Genomic DNA, 23,096 nt, shown 5'->3' on the forward strand with positions numbered 1-23,096 from the left:
CCGATTTCATTAATTGTAAGAGATCTGAGTGAGAACATCAATGCATTAAGAGCTGCTCAAAAGTCCAGACTACTAGGTGGTGCATCAATAACTACTGGTTACAACTTGGGCAGAATAATCGACACAGGGAATGCCAAGGGCATTATGATGGGATCAAAAGGCATCAGATTCATCAGCAAAGAAAAACAGCTCCATTGAAAACAAAGGCAGGGGAGGCCATCACCCACTGTAATAAGCAGTTGGAGAGATAGGTGGAACACTGCCTGGAGTTGTAACCTAGGGAGAACAGAGTCACCGAGGAAGCTCTAGGCACCATAGAAAGTCTGCCTGTCATGGAACAGCTGGATATCAAACCCATAGTAGGAGGAGCTCAAAAGCTATTGTTGCCCATGGCAAACAAGTCAAATGCAGCAGAGACTGCCATGCCAGAATGTGGCTCTGCAGCCACACCAAGCGATGTTTAGAGTTGATCACTATTGTCCCAAAACACTTCAGAAATATAATTTCTTGGCAGCCTATATTAAAGGCACTCCATAAAAAGCAAGATGTTGTGATGGCCAAAGGTTTACTGCACAGCATAAGAATAACCATCTGCAGTCAAGAATCACTAATTGCCTTATATTCAAAAAGGAAATCAGCTCATTTTTGAAGACATTCATGCAACCTCAAATCCTATACAAATGTTTCTGATCTTCTCTTCCATCATTTTATGCATTAATCAATCAATCTGCTTTTAGGTACACTGCAATCTCCAAAAGAAAATTCCATTCTAGCCTATTTGAGAATTTCTAATCATAAAACAATTAAAAATGAGATCACTCACACTGCTTTGCTCATGGTTCACAGGGTCCATTTTTAAGTCGACTGCTTTCTAAATGCCACTACACACTTGACTTCTGTTTAATTATGTTCCTTACAAAATTGTGCTTCTTATTTTGGTTGATGCTACTGAACACACTGGTGCCACATACCAGTGCTACACTTGTGGCAACACAAGAGTTTAGTGTGGCTTGTGTTCTAACCAGCTGGGAAATGGGGGAAAAAAACAGCAATACTTAAGACCTCCATTTGTATATCACATATCCTGAAATTTTCCAAATCAACACATTGCTCCCAGTGGGAATGCTCCTGTCAGTGTAAAATTAAGAGTGCTGCTGAAATGGTGTCTAGAAGAGAAAAACAGGTATAGTTACATGGCCCAGCTGTGTGCAATTCCTTATTCAGAAAGTGGGAGAAAAACAAAATACAAGTGTGCAATGAAGCTATTCTGTACATATTTATTTACAACCAATTTCGCATAAATGCTGACTAGCATGATTATATGCATTACATAAATATAAATACTTCTGTACAAATTACATACCCAAGATTAAAAATTAAAAAGGCATACTGTAGTCTGTCAACAAAAAATAAGCTCCCGTGTACTGTTAAATATGCAGTTATTGCAAGAATGAACAGTAATCAAAATCACAGCTTAGATAAAATTGTTAAGATTCTGATCACGCTACATGTCTAAACTGTACTGGATTAAAAATGCAACTATTTCATACATCACAAGTCTTCCAATAACAGATTTAAAAAGTACAATAGCTTCAGTTAAGTATACTGTCATTGCTACAGTTCAACATTTTACACTGCTGGGGATGTGCAGTCCATGCAATAAGCCAATGCTACACTTCTATCACTGTAGAATATATAGCCCAGTTATAATGCACTGTGGTATAGTAAAGTTGGGACTGGTGAAGATGGGGGTGTGCTACCAGAAGACAGAAATATACAGCCTGCTCATAATCCATTGTGTCAGAGCAAGGTGGCACATGTAATTGAGTCACCTCAGCTGCTTGAACATCAGGACACGTCAGTTTAGTAGACCAATAAGTTCAAGGAAAATGACTGGGCGCCACATGCGGTCATATCAGCCATGCAAGGCCATCTCTTCCAGGTTCTCCTTTGTGATACAAGGCCAACAATTTCTGAAATTTGGCATTCTATTGCACATTTGGAAACCGTGTAGCACAAGTTAGACACACCAACATGCAGTATAACTGGGACATTAAATTAGTTGCCTGGACACAGTTTGTGAGATTTAATTCATTAACACCTCTTCTGTTAAAAAGCATGTGCAACTTTTGTAAACATAGCCTGCATTTATCATAGAGCTACACAAATTTAATGTACATATGCTTTGATAAATGAAGGCAGACTTAACTGTTCTATGAAATGTAAAAGAGGTTCAGATTCATTGGCCTCTACAACGTTCTGCATTATTCAGACTGCCACAATTAAATGCTTTCTGAACACATTACAGGCTGATTGTGTTCCAGTAGAGGCAAGGAAAATTGCTTTCTAATTAAATATTGAACAAATCAAGTTAACTACTACTTTGGAAGCCTTCCCTCTTTGCACAAGTTTTCCCTGAATAACCCCGGCATGAAAGTCATTAACCTACAAAACTTGGTCAAAGTATGCCTAAGTGGAGGCAGCTCCCAGAATCTTCACAGAATCAGCTACCTACCTTAAAATCCTGTTTATTCAAAGATATGCTCTATTATTTTGTTACATCCTTTTGATTCTATAGGCTATACGAGAAAAAGTCCAAAGACTGAAGTCTGCTTAGGCACTAGAAACATATTCAGGTTATCAAATAAGTTTTTGGTTGGTCATTTTACTCAATTAAAAGCACAACAACGTGTTGTCTCAAGCTAGCTTGGCAGATCAACCACTGCGAACAATCACTGTTTAACCAGCTCATTCCATTCATTTTGTAGGTCAATGGTTTCACTTGTCGTGATTAATACTGTGTGCTCAATTGCATCTAGTAATGTCCAGCCACCTTACAATTAGAAGAAACTAGGGTTAAAGCACAATTGGAGAACAGACAAGGATTAAAAACAGCCCATGCATCTGCTCTATGAAGGATCCTAAAATAGATCAGGGGGATAAAGAAATAAATGCAGTCTTTGATAGTTACTGTCCTCTTCAATTGCCTGTTTAAATCCTCTGAATTTTCTCAGCCACAATAATAGGGTTCTCTTTCCTGATCTTCATTGCCGCTTCCGCCTTGTAATCATAAGGGCAATTGTGTTTATCTGAGTAACGATGAAGTCCGCAAAACACGTTCCCACATCGACAGTCAAAACCTGCTATAGAAAAGAAAATCTTTATTCTGTACACGAAGTAGCCTATAACCGCATCTTGTACGAGTTGCTTTTTAAAAAAAACCTGTTGCCATTAGTGCAGTCACATCAAGCTCAACTTCATTCATAGTAGCTGAGTCTCTAACTCTCAAGAGTTAGAGTGGCCTATATAATGACAAATTTAGCATTCCACCTATCAAGTTTCCCCTTCCAATTTATCTTTGCATCTAAAAGCCACTTGGGCATCCACAACCCTCTTGCCTATGGAGATATTTCAACATAAATGGTTATCATTTGTACATAAATTTTAATAGTACCGTATGAAAGACAAGACAGTTCAACATGACCCACCTCTTCACCTACGCCCATACTGGTAAACTGTTTGGAATTACAGCCAAATCCATTACCACATCCATAAGGGAAATGACAATTGGAAGATCTCCAGCTGGTGATAGTAGGAACCAGAACTGGAACCTTCCCAGTCTGAGAGGGAGGGAAAACCTATAGCCTTAAAAATAAGTCCCAAGATATTTAGCGGGCTGCAGGGGCCGGAAATGGATGGACACTGAACCAGTGGGAAGTCAGGTAAAGCAGTTCTGTTGGGTTTATCAGGTGGTGGCGATAGCAGCAGTAGGCAAGAGGGTCACAAGGTGTGGTTCATTATGGACAAAAGGAACTATAGGTTGTCCTTGTCCTCCAGGATATTCCAGCTGGCATAAGTTATGGTTGGACAATTTGACAACAATTGATTAGGTCAGTTGTTCTGCTTTGAGATGGGTATTGCCAAAAAAAAAGAGACAAAGCTTTGTCTTGCACTCATCAGAGCACTTCAAGAATACCAATACAAGGGGAAAACAATTTATACTGTATGAGAAGAGAGCGGATTGGTTGGCTAGTGGACTCTGGAGAAATGTCTTTCTCCTTCCCAATCACCAAACCATGCCCCCACCCACAAAAACTGCAGTTAAGTTTGACCAAATGAAAACAAATTACCCTCACAGGTGTACAGTTTCCAATGGCAAAAAAAGCGAAGTCAAAGACAAAAATAAAAATTCCATCTTTACTTAAAACTTCATTATTTATAGAATGGTAAAAAACAGTAATCAAGTGGAAAATGTTTCTTGGCAAATCTAAAGGCAAAATTGGCTGGAAAGAACGCACCAACTAGTTTGTTGGAACTATAATTTAACCCTAAATTAAAGGCCCTAGCAGTCACCAATTTAGCCCTTAAATCACCAAATTTCCTACTTTGACAGAGGATTACACATGCATTTTTTGTTACACTAATCAGTCTCACCTGTAAGACCAACTTTTTTCCTGCATTGAAAACATCTGTTCTTCTTTGGTCGGGGTACCTCTGGAGACTTCTCTTCACACTCTGGTGTACTAGCTGGTGCAGCTAATGCAGATGGCTGCGCTATAACTGTATCAACACAAGTAGGTAATTTAAATTGCATAAATTCTGCAGTTATAGACATTTATACCAAATAATTGCAATTCATGCTATAGTCTAATGTAAATGATATCCTGATTTACAATTTTGCAAACACTAAACCATAAATATTCAAATAAATTTGTGTATTTATTATTTTCAGTGTTTAATGCAATGAAGTATTGTAAAGATCAGAAAGATTCCAAGCGTTCATGGTGTTTACGCTGCAGTCATGTTGCTATGAAGCATTTTCCATTTCATTGTAACACTTAAGGCGCAGAATGTCAGCAATACAGCCCAACCAATAAAGGATACTATAATCGACTCCCTAAAGGAGTCTGTTTAAAAGGCTTGCATTTGTTATGTTGAAAAGTATCTAACAGCAATATGGATGTACCTACACTATGCAGACTGCAGGGGTTCAGTGGCAATTAGGAATGGGCAACAAATGCTGGACTTGCATCAAAAAATAAGTGATCTATTTCAATGAAATTTGTTCTAACAAGGGAGGAAAAAAAGAAATCACTTCCACGAGAACAAGACAGAGTGTCAAAGGAAATGAGCAAAAACCCATCCATGTGGGTTTCAATATGGGTTTTAAAAGGAGGAGGAAACTCAAGAGCATTGTCCTAGATGGTTGAATGCATGGCACTGAGAGTCACGGGGCTGGTCAAGATCATGGAAGAATTTTTTAAAATTCAGATGCTAGGGATCCAGGGGCCAGAGTGGACGGGGAGCAGCTACTTTTAGGTAAATCTGCTTCAGAGCAATGGGACTCATTCAAGAAGGAAATAGGGAGAGTACAAGGCCAACATATTCCAGTAAAGATAAAGGGTGGGGCTAACAATTCCAGGAAACCCTGGATGTCGAAGGATATACAGGATCGGATAAAGGGAAAAAGGGCAGCTTATGGCAGATACCGAGGGCTCAAAACAGCGGAAGCCCTAGAGGGGTATAGGGTGTGTGCGTGTGCGATGGGGGGAGCAGAGGAGAAGACTTGAAAAGGAAATTAGGAGAGCAAAGGGGGGGCATGAAAAAACATTGGCAGGTAAAATAAAGGAAAATCCAAAATTATTTTACAAATACATTAAGAGTAAGAGGATAACTAGGGAAAGAGTAGGGTCGGAAGAGGTAGGTGGGGTTCTAAATGAATACTTTGTGCCGGGAATTACAAGTGAGAGGGATGATGTGGGTATGGAAATCAGGCAGAAGGACTGTGATATAATTAAAGAAATTAGCATAGAATGGAGGTTCTAAGTGGTCTGGCAGGCTCACAAGTAGATAAATCTCCTGGCCCGGATGAAATATATCCCAAGCTGTTGAGTGAGGCAAGGGAGGAGATAGCAGGGGTGCTGGCAATAATTTTCAACGCCTTTCTGGCCACAGGAGAGGTGCCAGGGGACTGGAGGACAGCCAAAGTGGTACCGTTATTCAGGAAGGGAGGAAGGGATAAACCAGGGAACTACAGGCCAGTCAGTCTAATCTCAGTGGCGGTGAAACTATTGGAAGCAATTCTGAGGGACAGAATTAATCTACACTTGGAGAGGCAGGGATTAATCAAGGATAGTCAGCATGGTTTTGTTAAGGGGAGGTCACTTCTGACCAATTTGATTGAATTTTGCAAAGAAGTGGCCAGGTGTGTACATGAGGGCAATGCATTTGACCTAGTATACTTGGACTTCAGCAAAGCTTTTGATAAGGTCCCACATGGGAGACTGATAACGAAGGTAAGAGCCCATGGGATCCAAGGCAATTTGGATCCAGAATTGGCTGAGTGGCAGGAAGCAGAGGGTGATGGTCCAGGGGTGTTTTTGTGACTGGATGCCTGTGTCCAGTGGGGTTCCACAGGGATCAGTGTTGGGTCCTTTGCTGTTTGTAGTATATATAAACGATTTAGACTTGAATGTAGGAGGGTTGATCAGTAAGTTCGTGGATGACACAAAAATTGGTGGGGTGGTTAAATAGTGAGGAGGATAGCCTTAGATTACAGGAGGATATAGACGGGCTGGTCAGATGGACTGATCAGTGGCAAATGGAATTTAATCCGGATAAGTGTGAGGTGATGCACTTGGGCAGGACAAACAAGGCATGGGAATACATGATGAATGGTAGGGCCCCTGGGAAGTACTTCGGATCAGAGGGACCTTGGTGTGCATGTCCATAGGTCCCTTAAGGTGGAAGGACAGGTAAATAAGGTGGTTAAGAAGGCATATGGGATACTTGCCTTTATTAACCGAGGCATAGAATATAACAGCAGGGAGGTTATGCTGGAACTGTATAAAACACTGGTTAGGCCACTGCTAGAGTATTGCGTGCAGTTCTGGAATCTGCATTGTAGGAAGGATGTGATTGCACTAGAGAGACCATAGAGGAGATTTACCAGGATGTTGCCTGGGCTGGAGAGTTTTTAGTTGTGAGGAGAGGTTGGATAGACTGGGATTATTTTCCCTGGAGCAGAGGGGATTGAGGGAGGACATGATTGAGGTGTATAAAATGATGAGGGGCATAGATAGGGTAAACATGAAGGAACTTTTCCCCTTGGTGGAGGGAAAAACAACCAGGGGGCATTGATTTAAGGTAAGGGGCAGGACTTCAGAGGGGATGTGAGGAAGAATTTTTTCACCCAGAGGGTGGTAGGAATCTGGAAATTTCTGCCTGAAAAGGTGGTAGAGGTAGAAACCCTCACCACATTTAAGTATTTGTATGTGCACTTGTGATGCCATGGCATACAAGGCTGTGGGCCTAGTGCTGGAAAATGGGATCAGAATAGTTAGGTACTTGTTTGACTAGCGCAGACTCGATGGGCCAAAGGGCCCTTTTCTGTGCTGTAGACCTCTATGACTTTGAGCCAAATTCAGGCCAGCAAGGACAGAACAGTCTGTTTCACTATTCAATATGGTCATAGAGGATGTTTTGCCTGAACTCCACTTTCCCACCTGCTCCCTACATCCTTTGATTCTCAGGTCAAAAACCTGCCCCAACCTTCAATACACTCAAATGGAAGATCCACAGCCTTTTCAGATAGAGAACTAAAAAGATTCATAAACTTCTGACTGAAGAAATTTTACCCCATCTCAGCTCTAAATAAACCCTGTAAAGCTGTACCCCCATGCTCTAGATTCCCGTTAGGGGAAAAAACCTCAAGTGTCTACCCTGTCAAGCCTCTTGTATGGCAATCAGATCACCTCCTAATTTAAATTCTGGAACATAGGCCCAATTTACTCCACCTCGTTGAGGTTCATAAGATGGTGCAAAGTATGTACACTTGGAGACAATGGCAGCAGTCCGAGTTTATCATGAGTAGACCAAGTTTCTCAAAGTCTTAGAAAGGTGTTGTTGGTATCAGGTTGTAAACAATGGTGTAAACTATCCATTCTCTTCAGGAGTGGGATCAAGGGTGGCTAATTAACTTCTATTTAGGTAGAAATGCTACTTTGTTTCATGCTGCTATGGGGAAGAGGAAGCCATGTAAGGTTTCCTGCAAAATCAATGAATATCACAAACAGACAGCAGCAATTGTGTAGTCAGCCGAGAAAAAGTAGCTTACAATGTCAAGCAGCCTCACAGCAAGGGAAGGAGGCAGTCTTTAGTAAAAGATATGCACCTTGTAACCATTCAAGGATTCCAAACGATTCAGCCTGGCATGGCCAGGGGAAGAATCATTGGAACAGGCTTTACTGCTGGTGGTGGATTTCAGAAACTCTCCGAAAACTGAGGAAAGCGCCTGGAGTCAAGTCAGTCAAAATTAATACTTGATGAAATGGGGATACAGGAGCCCACTGGAAGCAACTGTGGTCTGTAATTATGTGGAACGTGTGATAGGTGATAAGCAGAAAAGGGGAAATGTTCCTCTCTGTAGTTTAAAGTATAGGTTGCCTACAAAAAGATCATATTTAGTCCAGTAGTTTTCAATCATTTGTTACAGTAGAAGTTTTAAAATGCAAAATCTGGCCACGTCATTCTTTCAGGAAGTTCAAATCTTATAAAAAAAAGTTAGTCTCCACGAGGTGGAGACATCATAGGAAAACCCGCATCCCACAAATTAGGTTGGTGAATTTTTGCTTTACCACCTCCAAGTAACTCCTTAGTTACGGAGACCAAAATTGCATTCAGTACTCAAGGTGTGGTCTCACCAAAGCCCTACACAATTGTAGCAAGACTTCCTTATTCTTGTATTCCAACCACCATGCAATAAAGGCCAACATGCCATTTTCTTTCCTAATTGTTTCCGGTATCAGCATGCTGCATCCCTTGCACAAGTACACTCAAATCAAGATTGAACACCACGATTGAAAGTTTCACAACTTAAAAGTATTCTACTTTCCTCGTGCTGCCCCACGATACCCCATCTACCACCTTGTTGGCTACACAGTTAACATGCCTGTCTCCTCACAGCATGCATTCCCATTTAAATTTGCATAGTCAGCAGATCTAGATACATTACTCTGTTACATTGTCGAAGTCATTAATAAAGATTGCAAATAGCTGAGGTCCCAGTACTGACTCTTGTGGTACTCCACTAGCCGTAGCCTATCATCTTGAAAATGCCCCATGCTCTGTTTCCTGTCTGTTACCCAACCCTCCACCCATGCTAATATCTTACTACCAATTCCATGAGCAATTATCTTGCATGTTAACCTGTGTGTTTGACCAATGCCTTTTGGTATATTACACCGACTGACTCCCCTACCAACTCCCCTTCATCTACTCTACTAGTTGCATTCTTAATAAACAAAAATAGTCATTTGGTGTTACAGAACTAGAGTATTGCTGAAAAAGAGACTGCATTAGCTTTGACAAAAAACAGTCTTGCACTCATCAGGACAATTCACAAGAAAATACCAATGTCAAGGGAAACAATATATTTATACTGTTTAAGAGTGTGTTGATAGGTTGGCAAGTGGACCCTGTTTGGCAAGAGGCATTGCCATGGAGAATGCACCAGTTGATGGCAACTGACAGTTAACTGCCAATCACTGTTTGAAATTTAAGTCAGACAGCTTGGCTGATTGATTCATTCCCCAGCAAATGGCTGCCACTTGAGTTGTTTAGTTGAAACAGGCGCAGTGTGTGTATATATTCTGTCTGCAAATAACAGGGCTCTGTATTAATATGTAGCTTCCACTGGAATATAATATGTAGCTTCTACTAGAAGCTGGATATATTAATCCACAGGGCCTAAAGAACATGTACATACAATTCACCAGTTTCAGCTAAACAAAACTCGTGAGTCATTGGCTGCTTCATTCCCCAGGGCAATGTCTTGACCAGAGTCAAGATACTTGGTTTAAATTTCATACAATGCTTGGTAGTTAACTGTCAGTCACCATCAACTGGTGCATTCTCCATGGCAATTCCTCTACCAGGGTCCACTTGCCAACCAATCAGCACTTATATCCTATTTAAAAAAAAAATTCACAGGATGTGGGCTGTGCCGGCTGGGCCAAAATTAGTTGCCCTCAAAGGTGGTGGTGGTGAGCTGCCTTCTTGAACCATTGCAGTCCATGTGGCGTAGGTACACCCACAGTGCTGTTAAAAAGGGAGTTCGAGGATTTTGACCCAGTGACAGTGAAGGAACGGCAACATATTTCCAAGTCAGAATGGTGAGTGACTTGGAGGGGAACTTCCAGGTGGTGGTGTTCCCATCTATCTGTTGCCCTTGTCCTTCTAGATGGTAATGGTCGTAGGTTTGGAAGGTGATGTCTAAGGAGTCTTGGTGAATTCCTGCAGTGCATCTTGTAGATGGTACACAGTGCTGCTATAGTGAGTCGGTGGTGGAGGGTGTGAATGTTTGTGGATGTGGAGCCAATCAAGCTAGCTGCTTTGTCCTAGATGGTGTGAAGCTTCTTGATGTTGTGGGAGCGGCACTCATCCAGACAAGTGGGGAGTATTCCATCACACTCCTGACTTGTGCCTTTTAGATGGTGGACAGGCTTTGGGAATTAGTTGGCGAGGTACTCAGCACACTATTCCTAGCCTCTGACTGCTCTTGTAGCCACAGTATTTATATGGCTAGTCCAGTTCAGTTTCTGGTCAATGGTAACAGCCAGGATGTTGATTGGATTCTCCCTTGTTGGAGATTGTCATTGCCTGCCACTTGTGTGGCACGAATGTTACTTGCCACTTGTCAGCTCAAGCCTGGATATTGTCCAGGTCTTGCTGCATTTGGGCATGGAATGCTTCAGTATCTGAGGAGTCGTGAATGGTGAACATTATTCATTGATGATTGCACATCCCCACTTCTGACATTATGATGGAAGGAAGGTCATTGATGAAGTAGCTGAAGATGGTTGGGCTGAGGACACTACCTAGAGGAACTCCTGCAGTGATGTCCTGGAGCCGAGGTGACTGACCTCCAAGCACATCCATCTTCCTGTATGTTAGATATGACTCCAACCAGCAGAGAAGTTCCCCCTCCCACCCATTTCCATTGACTCGAGTTTTGCTAAGGCTCCTTGATGCCACACTCAGTCAAATGTTTCCTTGATGTCAAGGGCAGTCACACTCACCTCGGGAGCTCAGCTCTTTTGTCCATGTTTGACCCAAGGTTGTAATGAGGTCAGGAGCTGAGTGGCCCCTGACGGAACTCAAACTGGACGTCAGTGAGCAGGTTATTGCTGAGCGAGTGCCGCTTGATAGCACTGTTGATGACCCCTTCTATTACTTGACTGATAGAGAGCAGACTGATGGGGCAGTAATTGGCCAGGTTGGATTTGTCCTGCTTTGTGTATAGGACATACCTAGGCAATTTTCCACATAGCCAGGTAGATGCCAGTATTGTCGCTGTACTGGAACAGCTTGACTAGGAGCACGGCAAGTTCTGGAGCACGTCTTCAGTACTATTGCCAGAACACTGTCAGGGCCACTAGCCTTTGCAGTATCCAGTGCCTTCAGCCCTTTCTTGATATCACATGGAGTGAATTGAATTCGCTGAAGACTGGCACCTGTGGTGCTGGGGACCTCTGGAGGAGGCAGAGATCGATAATCGGCACTTCTGGCTGAAGATTGTAGCAAATGCTTCAACCTTATCTTTTGCACTAATGTGCTGGGCTCCTCCATCATCGAGGATGGGGATATTTGTGGAGCCTCCTTCTCCAGTGAGTTGTTTAATTGTCCACCACCATTCATGACTGGATGTGGCAGGACTGCGGAGCTTAGATCTGATCAGTTGGTTGTGGAGTCACTTAGCTCCATCACTTGCTGCTTATGCTGTTTGGCATGCAAGTAGTCCTGTGTTATAGTTTCACCAAGCTGATTTTTTAGGTATGCCTGGTCCTCCTGGCATGCTCTCCTGCATTCTTCATTGAACCAGGGTTGATTCCCTGACTTGATGGTAATGGTAGAGTGGGGGGATATGCCAGGCCAGGAGGTTACACATTGTGTTAAGAGTACAATACTGCTGCTGCTGATGGCTCACAGCACCTCATGGATGCGCAGTCTGGAGTTGCTAGATCTGTTCAAAATCTATCCCATTTAGCACAGTGGTAGTGTCACACAACATGGAGGGTATCTTCAATGCGAAGGCGGGACTTTGTCTCTACAACAACTGTGCGGTGGTCACTCCTACCAATACTGTCATGGACAGATGCATCTGCAGCAGATAAGTTGGTGAGGATGAGGTCAAGTGTGTTTTTCCCTCTTGTTGGTTCCCTCACCACCTGCCGCAGACCCAGTCTAGCAGCTATGTCCTTTAGGACTCGGCCAGCTCAGTCAGCAGTGGTACTACCAAGTCACTCTTGATGAACATTGAAGTCCCCCACCCAGAGTACATTCTGCACCCTTGCCACCCTCAGTGCTTCCTCCAAGTGGTGTTCAACATGGGGGAGTACTCATTCATCAGCTGAGGGAAGGTGGTACGTGGTAATCCGCAGGAGGTTTCCGTGCCCATGTTTGACCTGATGCCATGAGACTTCATGGGGTCTGGAGTTAATGTTGAGAACTCCCAGGGCAACTCCCTCCCATATCCCACTGCACTGCTGGTCTGTCCTGCCGGTAGGACAGGATGCCCAGGGATGGTGATGGTGGTGTCTGGGACATTATCTGCAAAGATATGATTCCGTGAGGATGACCATGTTGCTTAACTAGTCTGGGAGACAGCTCACCCCAATTTTGGCACAAGCCCCCAGATGTTAGCAAGTAGGGCTTTGCAGGGTCGACAGGGCTGAGGTTGCTGTTATCATTTCCGCAGTGCCTAGGTTGATGCTGGGTCCAGTTTCATTTCTTGGGACTTTGTAGCTGTTCGATACAACTGATTGGCTTACTGGACCACTTCAGAGGATATTTTAGAGTCAACCACATTGCTGTGGGGTCTCAAGTAAGGGTGACAGATTTCCTTCCCTAAAGGACATTAGTGAACCAGATACTTTTTTTTCCCCCCGCTCAACTCATCATTTGACTTTTAATTCCAGATATTTATTGAATTCAAATTCCACCGTTTACCATGGTGGGATTTGAACCCAGGTCCCCAGAGCATTACCCTGGGTCTCTGGATTACTAGTCCAGTGACAATACCACTACACCATCGCTTCCCCAGGCATTAGTATTTTCTTGCGAATTGTCCTGATGAGTTCAAGACAAAAGGCTTCAACAAAAAATCTCTTCAGCAATAAACAAATTTGTGAAACATTATTTCTCTTTCAAAAAACTATGCTGACTTTGTCTGATGAAACAATGTATTTTTAAGTGCATTAAGACTTCCTTAATTGATTCCAACACTTCTGACGATTGCTGTCAGGCCAACTTGTCTGTACTTCCCAGTTCTCTCCCTTTCTTGAATAGCATTTATATTTGCTAAATTGCAATCTGCTGGGCCATGTCTAGAACCTAGGGAATTCTATAAAATCATAACTAGTACACCCACTTTTCTTTTCAGCTACCTTTTAAACCCTAGGATGTATGTCATAAGGTCCTGAGGGGTTGCCAGCCTTTTGTCCCTGAAGTTCCTCCAATTCTTGTTCTCTGCTGCTGATATCAAAGTTCTTCACTCTTAATAGCCTCTTGGTTACCCTCTATTTCTGCTATGTAACTTATATCATTTGTGAAGACATGCATATTTGTTCAATGTTTGACATTTTCTCATTCCCCATTATATTTTCTCCTGTCTCTGCCTCTAAGGAACTAGTAAATACTTTAGATACTTTTGTTTTTATGTATTTGTAAAAGCTTTTACAATCTGTTATAATCTTGTCTGGCTTACTCATTCTATTTGTTCCATCTTTGGCCCCCTTAATTTTTTGGTCACCCATTGCTAGTTTCTAAAACTCTCCAAATCCTCGGGCTTACCATTCTTTGCAACCCAAGTCCCTTAATCTAATACAGTGCTCAAGTTCTCCAGTAGGCCACTGATGGATCTTAATCATTGCGTTTTTATTTTCGTTTTTAATTGAACGGGGTGGGGGTAGTTGAAAATAGGCAAGCTAAGCTTTGTACACGTTGGCACATGAGCAGCAACTTTAGATGAGCTGAATTTTAGTGGGTGGGAGAATAGCCAGGAAATCTCACAACAAAACCAGCTTTGACAGACCTAAGAAAGAGGCAGATCCCATTGGTGGAAGCAGAATGCCAAAATGGAAAAAAGTCTGCTTCAATCTGAGACATTGGATGGGGATGGTAGTTTGCGGCAGGTCTAAAAGCAAGTGCTTTGTTTTTCACCACATTTGGCTGGAGGAAATTGCAGCTCACCCAGGTCTGCTAATTGGGCATAGTCTGACCGAGAAACTGATGGGAGAGCTGGACAGCATTGAGTTATGTACCATATACAACACAGAAATAGACCATTCTTTTCTATGCCAGTGTTTACACACCACACTAGCCTCTCCCCACCCTTCGTCTAATTAAGTATAATCTATTATTTTCTCCCTCACCCTGTACTCATCTAGGTTCCTCAAATGCAACTATGCTATTTGCCCCAACTACTTCTGGTAGCGTATTTCACATTCATACCAATCCTTTGGGTAAATAGGTTTCTCATATTTCCTATGGGATTTCTTATTTAAACAACCTCTAGTTTTGACAAATACACAAGTAGAAACATTTTCTTTAAGGCTACCCTATCAAATCTTGATTATTTTAATGCCTCTATATTCTTTATATAAAATGGAGACCTGAACTGAACCCAGAACTCTCAAGTGTGGTCTAGCCAAGGTTTAATACAATTTGCCTTTTTCCAATACGATCACTCCAGAAATGACCTAGTGCTTGGTTTGGTTTATTACTTGGTCTTATTAACCTGACATGCTCCTTAGTGATTTGTACATCTGTACCCCTAGATACCTTTGCTCTACCACACCAGACACCAAACTGTATGTGGCCTTAATACTTCTACCACATCATACTTAATATATTGAAAATTTGCCAATTTCATGTCCATTCTAAAAGTTTATCAATATCCTCCAGTATCATGTCATATTCTTCCTTTAACTACACATTCCAATCTGGAATTTGCAAATTTCAAAATTGTACTTAATCAGACAAGTTACGGTGCAGAAAGAGGTCATTCAGCTCACTTTCTTTTTTTTGGCCAGCGCAAAGACAAAAGAAACTAGCTGCTCATTTTAATCCCACTTTCCAGCGCCTGGTCCGTAGCCTTGCAGGTAACAGCACTTCAGGTGCAGATACAGTTATCTTTCAAATGAGTTGTGTTTCCGCCTCAACCACCAACTTCGGCAGTGAATTCCAGATGCCCATCATTCTCTGGATAAAAAAAAAAGTTTTTCCTCATGTCCCCTTTAATCCTTCTACCAATCACCTCAAGTCGATGCCCCTTGGTAATTGACCCCTCAGCTAGGGGAAACAAGTCTTTGTCTGCCCTATCCAGGCCCCTCAATTAGGTCACCCCTTAGTTCCTCTGTTCTAAGGAAAACAATCCTAGCCTATCCAATCTCTTCTCAAAGTCTTAGCAACATTCTTGTAAATCTCCTCTGCACTCTCTCCAGCGCAATTATGTTCTTCCTGTAATGTGGTCACCAGAACTGTAGCCTAACCAGCACTTTACACTGTTCCATCATTACATCCCTGCTTTTGTAGTCAATACCTCACCCAATAAAGGAAAGCATTCCATATGCTTTGGCTACCTTGTTCATCCATCCTGCCACCTTCAAGGACCTGTGGACATGTACTCCAAAGTCTCTCACTTCCTCAACCCCTCTGAATAACTTCCCATTCATTAAGTATTCCCTTACTTTGTTTGCCCTCCAAATGCATTAACTCTCACTTCTCCAGATTGAATTCCATTCACCACTTTTTCACCCACTCATCCAAACCATTGACATAATTCTGGAGTCAACAGCTATCCTCTTCAACTACATGGCAAATTTGTTTCACCTGCAAATTTCCTACTCATGCCTCCTACAAATAAGTCTAAATCATTAATATATACAACAAACAGCCACAGCCCCAACACTGAGCCCTGTGGAACACCATTGGAAACAGTTTTCCATTCACAAAAGCATCCATCAAGCATTGCCCTTTGTTCCCTGTCACTGAGTCAATTTCACATCTGACCTGTCACCTTCCCCTGTATCCCATGAGCTCTCACTTTTCTGACCAGCCTACCATGTGGGACCTTGTCAAATGCCTTACTGAAACCCATATAGACAACACCCACTGCACTACCCTCATCAATCCTCCTCGTTACTTCCTCAAAAAATTCTATTAAGTTAGTAAGACACAATCTTCCCCTTAACAAAACCATGCTGACTATTCCTGATCAATCCATGACCTTCTAAGTGACAATTTATCCTGCGTCTCAAATTTTTCCAATAAGTTGCCCACCACTGAAGTTAGACTGGCCTATAATTTTTTGGCCTATCCCTCACATCCTTTTTTAAAAATGGTACAATGTTCGCAGACCTCCAATCTTCTGGGACCTAACCAGGTATCTAGTGAGGATTAGAAAATGATCATCCACTATTTCCTCCCTGGCTTCCTTCAATAGCCTGGGATACAATCCATCTGGCCCTGGTGATTTATCCACCTTCAAGGATGCCAGTCCCTCAGTACATCCTCTATCACTATGCTTATTGTGTCTAATATTTCACACTCCTCTAACATCTTCTGCATCAACCCACAAGTTACCATGTACATCCACGATAGGCACTACCTTTTCCTTAGTTATTCACTTGCTCTTAAATGTACTGGTAAAACGTCTTGGGGTTTTGTTTGATTTTACCTGCCAATATTTTTTCATATCCTCTTTGCTTTCCTAATTTCCATTTTTCTTTCACCTCTGTACTTTCTCTACTCCTCTTGGTTTTCTATAGCAGAAGTCTTTTGTAACTGTCACAAGCTCCTTTTTTTGCTTTAGTATGGCCTGTATGCTTCTGGGTAACCAGGGGGCTCTAGAGGCAGTGGCATAGTGGTATTGTCACTGGGCTGGTATTCCAGAGACCCAGGGTAATGCTCTGGGGACTCAGGTTTGAATCCCACCACAACAGATAGTGAAATCTGAATTCAATAAAAATCTGGAATTAAAAGTCTGATGATGACCATGAAACCACTATTGATTGTTGTCGAAACCCATCTGGTTCGCTAATGTCCTTTAAGGAAGGAAATCTGCCATCCTTACCTGGTCTGACCTACATGTGACTCCAGACCTACAGCAATGTGGCTGACTCTTACAATGCCCCCTGCACAAGGGCAATTAGGGATGGGCAATAAATGCTGGCCTAGCCAGCAACGCCCACATCCAAAGAAAATATTTAGCAGTGCCACCCTTTTTCTTTGTGGGGACATGTCTACACTGTGCCCATAGAATCTCACTTTTGAATGTCTCCTACTGGCTTGACAGCTGTTCCTTGTAATAGCTGTATCCAGTCCACTCTCACCAGCTCACCTCTCAGCTTTGTAAAATTTGTCTTCCCCCAATTTAGAACTTATACTCCTATTCTTTGTCCTTTTTCATAATGATGTTAAATCTAACTATATTATGGTCACTATCCTCCAAAATGATCCCCACTGCTACTTCATCCACTTGCTCAGCTTCATTTCCCAAGACTAAATCTAGAATTGTACCGCCTCCCGTTGTGCTCATTAAGTGCTGGTTAAAAAAAGTTCTCTTGAATGCAGTTCAAGAATTTTGTGCCTTCTTGCCCTTCAGAATGTTCATATCCCAATTGATATTAGGGTAGTTGAAGTCCCCAACGATTACTGCCCTATTGTTGTTGTATGCAGAAACGTGTCTACATATTTGCTCTTCTAACTCCCTTCCACTATTTGGGGGTCTATAGTACATTCCTAGCAGTGTGGCAGCCCCTTTTTTTATTTCTGAACTCAACCCATATGGCATCATTTGATGCTTATCCTCCCTCTCAGCTGTAATTGATTCTTTAACCAACAATACTACACCCCACCATTTTTATCCCCCCTCCCTATCCTGTCTGAAAACACTACATCCAGGGATTTGAGCTGCCATTTTTGTCCCTCCTCAAGCCAAGTTTCCGTTATAGCAATGATATCATGCTGCCATGTGCCTCTGCCTTCAGCTCATCAGCTTTATCTACTATGCTGCTTGCATTTACTTCTGATCCCCAGTGGTTCCAGCACTGATCCCTGTGGAATACCACATCCCACCTTTGGGCAGAATGAGTAGCTACCCTTAAACCCTATTTCTTTTGTATCCAGCTTCTATCCATTATGCTCATGTCCTAACTTGCATCAAGTCCCATTCACCCACCAGTGTACTTGCTGACCTACATCGGCTCCTGGTTAAGCAATGCTTTTGATTTTTAAAATTTCTAAAAATCCCTCCATAGCCTTGTCCCGCCCCATCCAAAATCTTCATCAGCTTCACAACCCTCTGATAACAGCAATCTTCTGGTTCTGGAATTTTTTGAGCTCCTGATTCAGCTATCAAAGTCCTAAACTCTGGAATCACACCCCACCCCCCTGCCTTCCTTCACACGCCTAATCCCTCTTTCCTCCTCAACACCTACTTCTGACCAACCTTTTGAATATTTTTTCCAATATCGTTGAGAGACTTAGTCTCAAATTCTACTTTGTAACGGTCTTATGATGTGCCTTGGGACATTAGATGTCTATATAGCACTGTTTTCTGGCTCCACCTATGGAACCTGATCCACATCTACAGATTAGATATGGAATGGATGGCAGGTAGAAGGGGCCAGGAACCTTTAATGGCAGCATTAAATGAGCGAGGAAAGAAATCATTTGCTAGACGTTATCTATGATTGGGTGGTTAAGATTGGAATTAATTTAGCAGCCCCAGAGCAGTAGAGGGGCTAGGATGATAAAGGTGCTTTACCATAATAAAAAGGCTGAGGAGACAACAAGGACAATGAATACAACAACAATAATATTGTTGGTTGGGTGGTCAGGGATTAGGACCAAGAAAGCAGACAAGTTACGGTCAGGATATGCTTTAAGTAGACATATTGGGGGGGCGGGGGGGAGCGGTAAGAGAAGTGCAAGAGAAACAGGAGTTCAGGGCTAGGCTAAAGCAGCAGTAATAGGATAGCTTTGGCTTTACGAGCAGGTGGTGGGGAAGAAGCAGTTGAATAGATGGTTGCAATTTTATTGACAAAGGAATCCACATGTTAAGAAAGGGAGGGGTTTAAAGAAGCAGGTAAGTAGGTTAGGCTAGATTTTTGCCAGGTACATATATTCCATGAATTTGAATAAAGTTGCACAAATTCTGATTTTAGCGAAACATTAGTTACGGATTTACAAATTGCAGCACACAGCATTGTCCTATTTCAGATTTGTGCCATAGGATCCATCATGTTTAACTATGCTATGTTCTAATAATTGCAGTTCAGCCTCAGGCTGCTAGGTGCAATAATCACCATTAGTCAGCCAGTGAGAATTAACTGCATTATCTAAAATCACATAAGGGGGAGGGTTCTAGTAAGGATTAACTTAAGGAAAAAAGTCAAGGCTGTAGAGCAGAGGAGCAACTTTAAAAAAAAAATTCTTTCACAGGATGTGGGAGTTGCTGGTTAAGCCAGCATTTGTTGCCCATTCTGAATTACCCTTGAGAACTTGAATGAATTCAATAGTGCACATCAGAAAGGGCGCAGAGTTTAACAAAGGTAATAGTGACCAAGGTCACCTCAGGGAAAATGGTAACAAATTAAAATTAAAGGCACCATATCCGAATACACAAAGCATTGGCAACAAAGCGATAAATGGATTCCATCCAGTAGCATTACTGAGATGTGGCTGCAGGGCAACAGGTTGTGAGCTAAATATTCCAAGCTAGTTGGCCTTTAGAAAAAAAATAGGCAAATAGAAAATGTGGGAAGCTCTGATAAAAAAGGCAAGATAGACAGTAGTGAGTAAAGGATCAGCCCAGAAAAAAGTATGAGTAGAGATAAGGAATAATAAAGGGGCAGAAAACAGTGGTGAGGGGTTAAAAAAGAGAAACTTGTTTATAGGCACCCCATCCCTCAGTTTTGAACAGAGCATAAATCAGGAAATTAGAGGAGCGTGCAATAACAGTAATGCAAACAGAGAGGTTTTAATCTTCATATAGAATTGTCAAGTGTAGTATGGAGGCAAATAAATTTATGGAATGCATTAAAGACATTTTTCAGAACAATGTCAAGGAACCAACAAGGGAACAGGCTATTTTAAATCTAATATTGTGTAATGAGACAATTAATAATCTTACAGTAAAGGACCTTCTGGGGAAAGTGATCAAGAAGAATGAGAGCTTGATTGATGCAAGGTCAATTCAAACAAAGCCAATTACATAAGTATGAGGGGCAAATTGGAAATGCTAGATTTGGAGATTAAGATTAAGCAATGGCAAACAAATTTAAAAAACTTCAATTCTTAAATATATATGCTATCCTGAGGAATAAAAATTCCATAGAAGTGGTCCAATTATGGCTCAGTTAGAAGTTAAAAAGTATAGAGAAATTAGGAAAGTAGAGCTTACAATGTTACCAAAAAGTGTAGCAAATGAGGATTGGGGGAATTTTAGAAATCGTAAAGGATGACTAAGAAGCTGATGAGGGAGAAATAGGGTTAACTTGCAATAAATATAAATAGACTGCAAGAGGTTCCAGAAGCATGGAAGGAGGTTAGCTAAAGTAAACATGGGTCACTTAGAAGCAGGCACAGGTGAAATGATAATGGGAAATAGCAAATGGCAGATCTTATAATCGGTCCCCACAGTAGAGGACAAAACTAAAAAAAAGGGTGGAACCAAGAGTCCAATGAGAGTGAGGAACTTGAAGTAAATAGTATCGGAGAAATTAGTGGGACTAAAATCCGGCTTTAATCCTTTAAACTGATGGACCATATCCTAGGTTCTTTTAAAAAAAGTGACTGTAGCAATAGTGGATAAACTGGTTTTGATCTTCCAGAATCTGAGTGTCTAGGATGATTCCATAAGACCGTAAGACATAGGAGCAGAAATTAGGCCAATCGGCCCATTGAGTCTGCTCCGCCATTCAATCATGGCTGATAAGTTTCTCAACCCCATTCTCCCGCCTTCTCCCGTAACCTTTGAAATTCCCATAGATTGAAAGTTAGGAAATATAACCCTGCTAATCAGGGAGTGGGAGGGGGAGAGATATAGAGAATATGTAGGCCAGTTAGACCGATAGTAATAGGGAAAGATGCTAAAAATCTCATGAGGGACATGGTAACTGGGCGCTTGCAGACACTGCCACATGCAGGAAAGGTGGTGCTGGGACATTTCTTCACTCCAATGTGTCGTCTTCACGTGTGTTCCTGAATGAATCTTCTCTCGTTTTGGTTGGGGATGCTTGGCCTCTTCAGTGGAAATGCTTGAGGGGTGTCCTCAGTATTCATGCCCTCCTGGGAGTCTCCTGCCACAACCGAGTTTTTGTGTGTGTGTGTTTTTTGGGGGGGGTGGGGAGAGAAAAAAAAGAGTGCTGTGTCAGGCATGCAAGCAACATGTACTGCCTAGTGAAAAAGTGGTTGAGTCATTAACATTGATGCTGGATATGTTGGCTTGGGACAGGACACTGTAGTAGGACCACCTTTCTTACCATCAACTTGGAGGATCTTGTAATGTCACTGCAGGCCATACTTCTGTGGTGCTTTTGAAGTGCCTGCTGTACAGTATCCAAGTTTCTGAAGCATGGGGATCACTGTTGCCTAGTAAACCATGGCCTCAAGTCTTTGTTTCAAGACCCTGGTCCTCAAATGCTACTTCAGGATCCTGGTCCTTAAATGCTACTACTTCAGTCGGCCCAAGGCTGAGATGGCACATTGGAGGCAATCAGGAATTTTGTTCTCTATGCCTGTCTTTGTCAAGAGGAGGCTTCCAAGATGTGGAAAATGCTCCACATTTTCCAGGATCTTGCTATTGATCTTAATTGATGGGGTGGGGGAAAAGAGATACTCTGCTGTGGGAACAGGTTGAAAGATGATGTTAACTTTCCAGGTGCTTAGTGAAAGGCCCATTTTCTCAGGCTTCAGAGAAGGGGTAAACAATTATCTAGAGCTCAGTTTGAACAAGTGCAAACAGGAAGCCATTCAGCCCCTCAAGCCTGCTCCACCATTTCCCATACCACCCCCACATCCCTTGATATCTTTAGAGAAATCTATCAATCTCAGTCTTGAACATACAGAATGACTGAGCCTCCAGAGCCTTCTGGGATGGAGAATTCCAAAGATTGACCACCATCGAAGTGAAGAAATTCCTCATCTCAGTCTTAAATGGCCCACCTCTTATTGTAAGACTGTGGCCCCTGGTTCTAGATGCTCAGCCAGGGGAACATCCTTCCTGCATCAGCCCTGTGGAGTACTAAGAATTTTGTGTCAACTCCGCCATGTTTTTGCCCAGTTTGTTTAAATCCCCTTGAAGCCTCTTGCCTCCTCAACTTGCATTCAACCAAATTGTGTCATCAGCAAAGTTGGGATTATATTTGGTCCCCACACCCAAAATCATTGATATAGATTGTGAATAGTTGTCCCCTACCCCAAGGACTGAATCTTGGGGTGCCCTACTAGTCAGACTGCCAACCTCAGAATAACCTGTTTATTCCAACTGTTTACTAGCATGGATTGAGAAATGGGGGTAATATTCTGTCTTTTAACCAATACTACGTGCTCTAAATTGTGTTTGTTAACCTGTGTGGGACCATATCGAAAGCCTTCTGAAAATCCAAATACACATTCACTCGTTCCCCTTGTTACATCTTCAAAAATCTCCAACAGGTGTTTCAAATGTTATTTCTCTTTCATAAATCCATGTTAACTCTGCTCAATCCTACCATTATATTTTTAAGTGCCCAGCTATCACATCCTTTTATAATATATTATAGCATTTTCCCTACTACTGATGTCAGTCTGAGGGGTTTGTAATTGCCTGCTTTCTCTCCCTCCTTTCTTAAACAGTGGGGTTACATTTGCTACCTTCCAACCTGCAGGAACCATTCCAGAATCTCCATTATAAATTCTCCTATGTAATGGGCCCGCATTTGCCTTTGCTAATCTTTTCCCTTTTACATTCCTATAGAAGCTTTTACAGTGTTATATTTCTTGCTAATATGCTTTCATTTTCTCCAGTTTCTTGGTCCTCCTTTGCTGAA

The 23,096-nt window shown here is 42.1% G+C and overlaps 1 protein-coding gene across 8 annotated transcripts in view; it reads right to left on the bottom strand.

Moving 5' to 3' along the window:
* Nucleotides 1-1,263: 1,263 nt before the first annotated feature.
* Nucleotides 1,264-23,096, bottom strand: part of LOC144695939 (AN1-type zinc finger protein 5-like) — a 506,091-nt gene continuing 484,258 nt past the window's right edge. For 7 of the 8 annotated variants that reach the window (XM_078567074.1, XM_078567065.1, XM_078567097.1 and 4 more), the window contains 2 exons: nucleotides 4,435-4,560; nucleotides 1,264-3,143 (listed from right to left, as the gene is read on the bottom strand). In XM_078567074.1, coding sequence (XP_078423200.1) covers nucleotides 2,992-3,143; nucleotides 4,435-4,560 — 278 coding nt within the window. In that variant the 3' untranslated portion in view covers nucleotides 1,264-2,991. The remainder of the gene's footprint in view (nucleotides 3,144-4,434; nucleotides 4,561-23,096) is intronic. The other variant, XM_078567048.1, reaches the window with a different exon arrangement.

This window comes from Cetorhinus maximus, chromosome 2, assembly GCF_964194155.1.
Source record: "Cetorhinus maximus chromosome 2, sCetMax3.hap1.1, whole genome shotgun sequence".
Classification (NCBI taxonomy): Eukaryota; Metazoa; Chordata; class Chondrichthyes; order Lamniformes; family Cetorhinidae; genus Cetorhinus; species Cetorhinus maximus.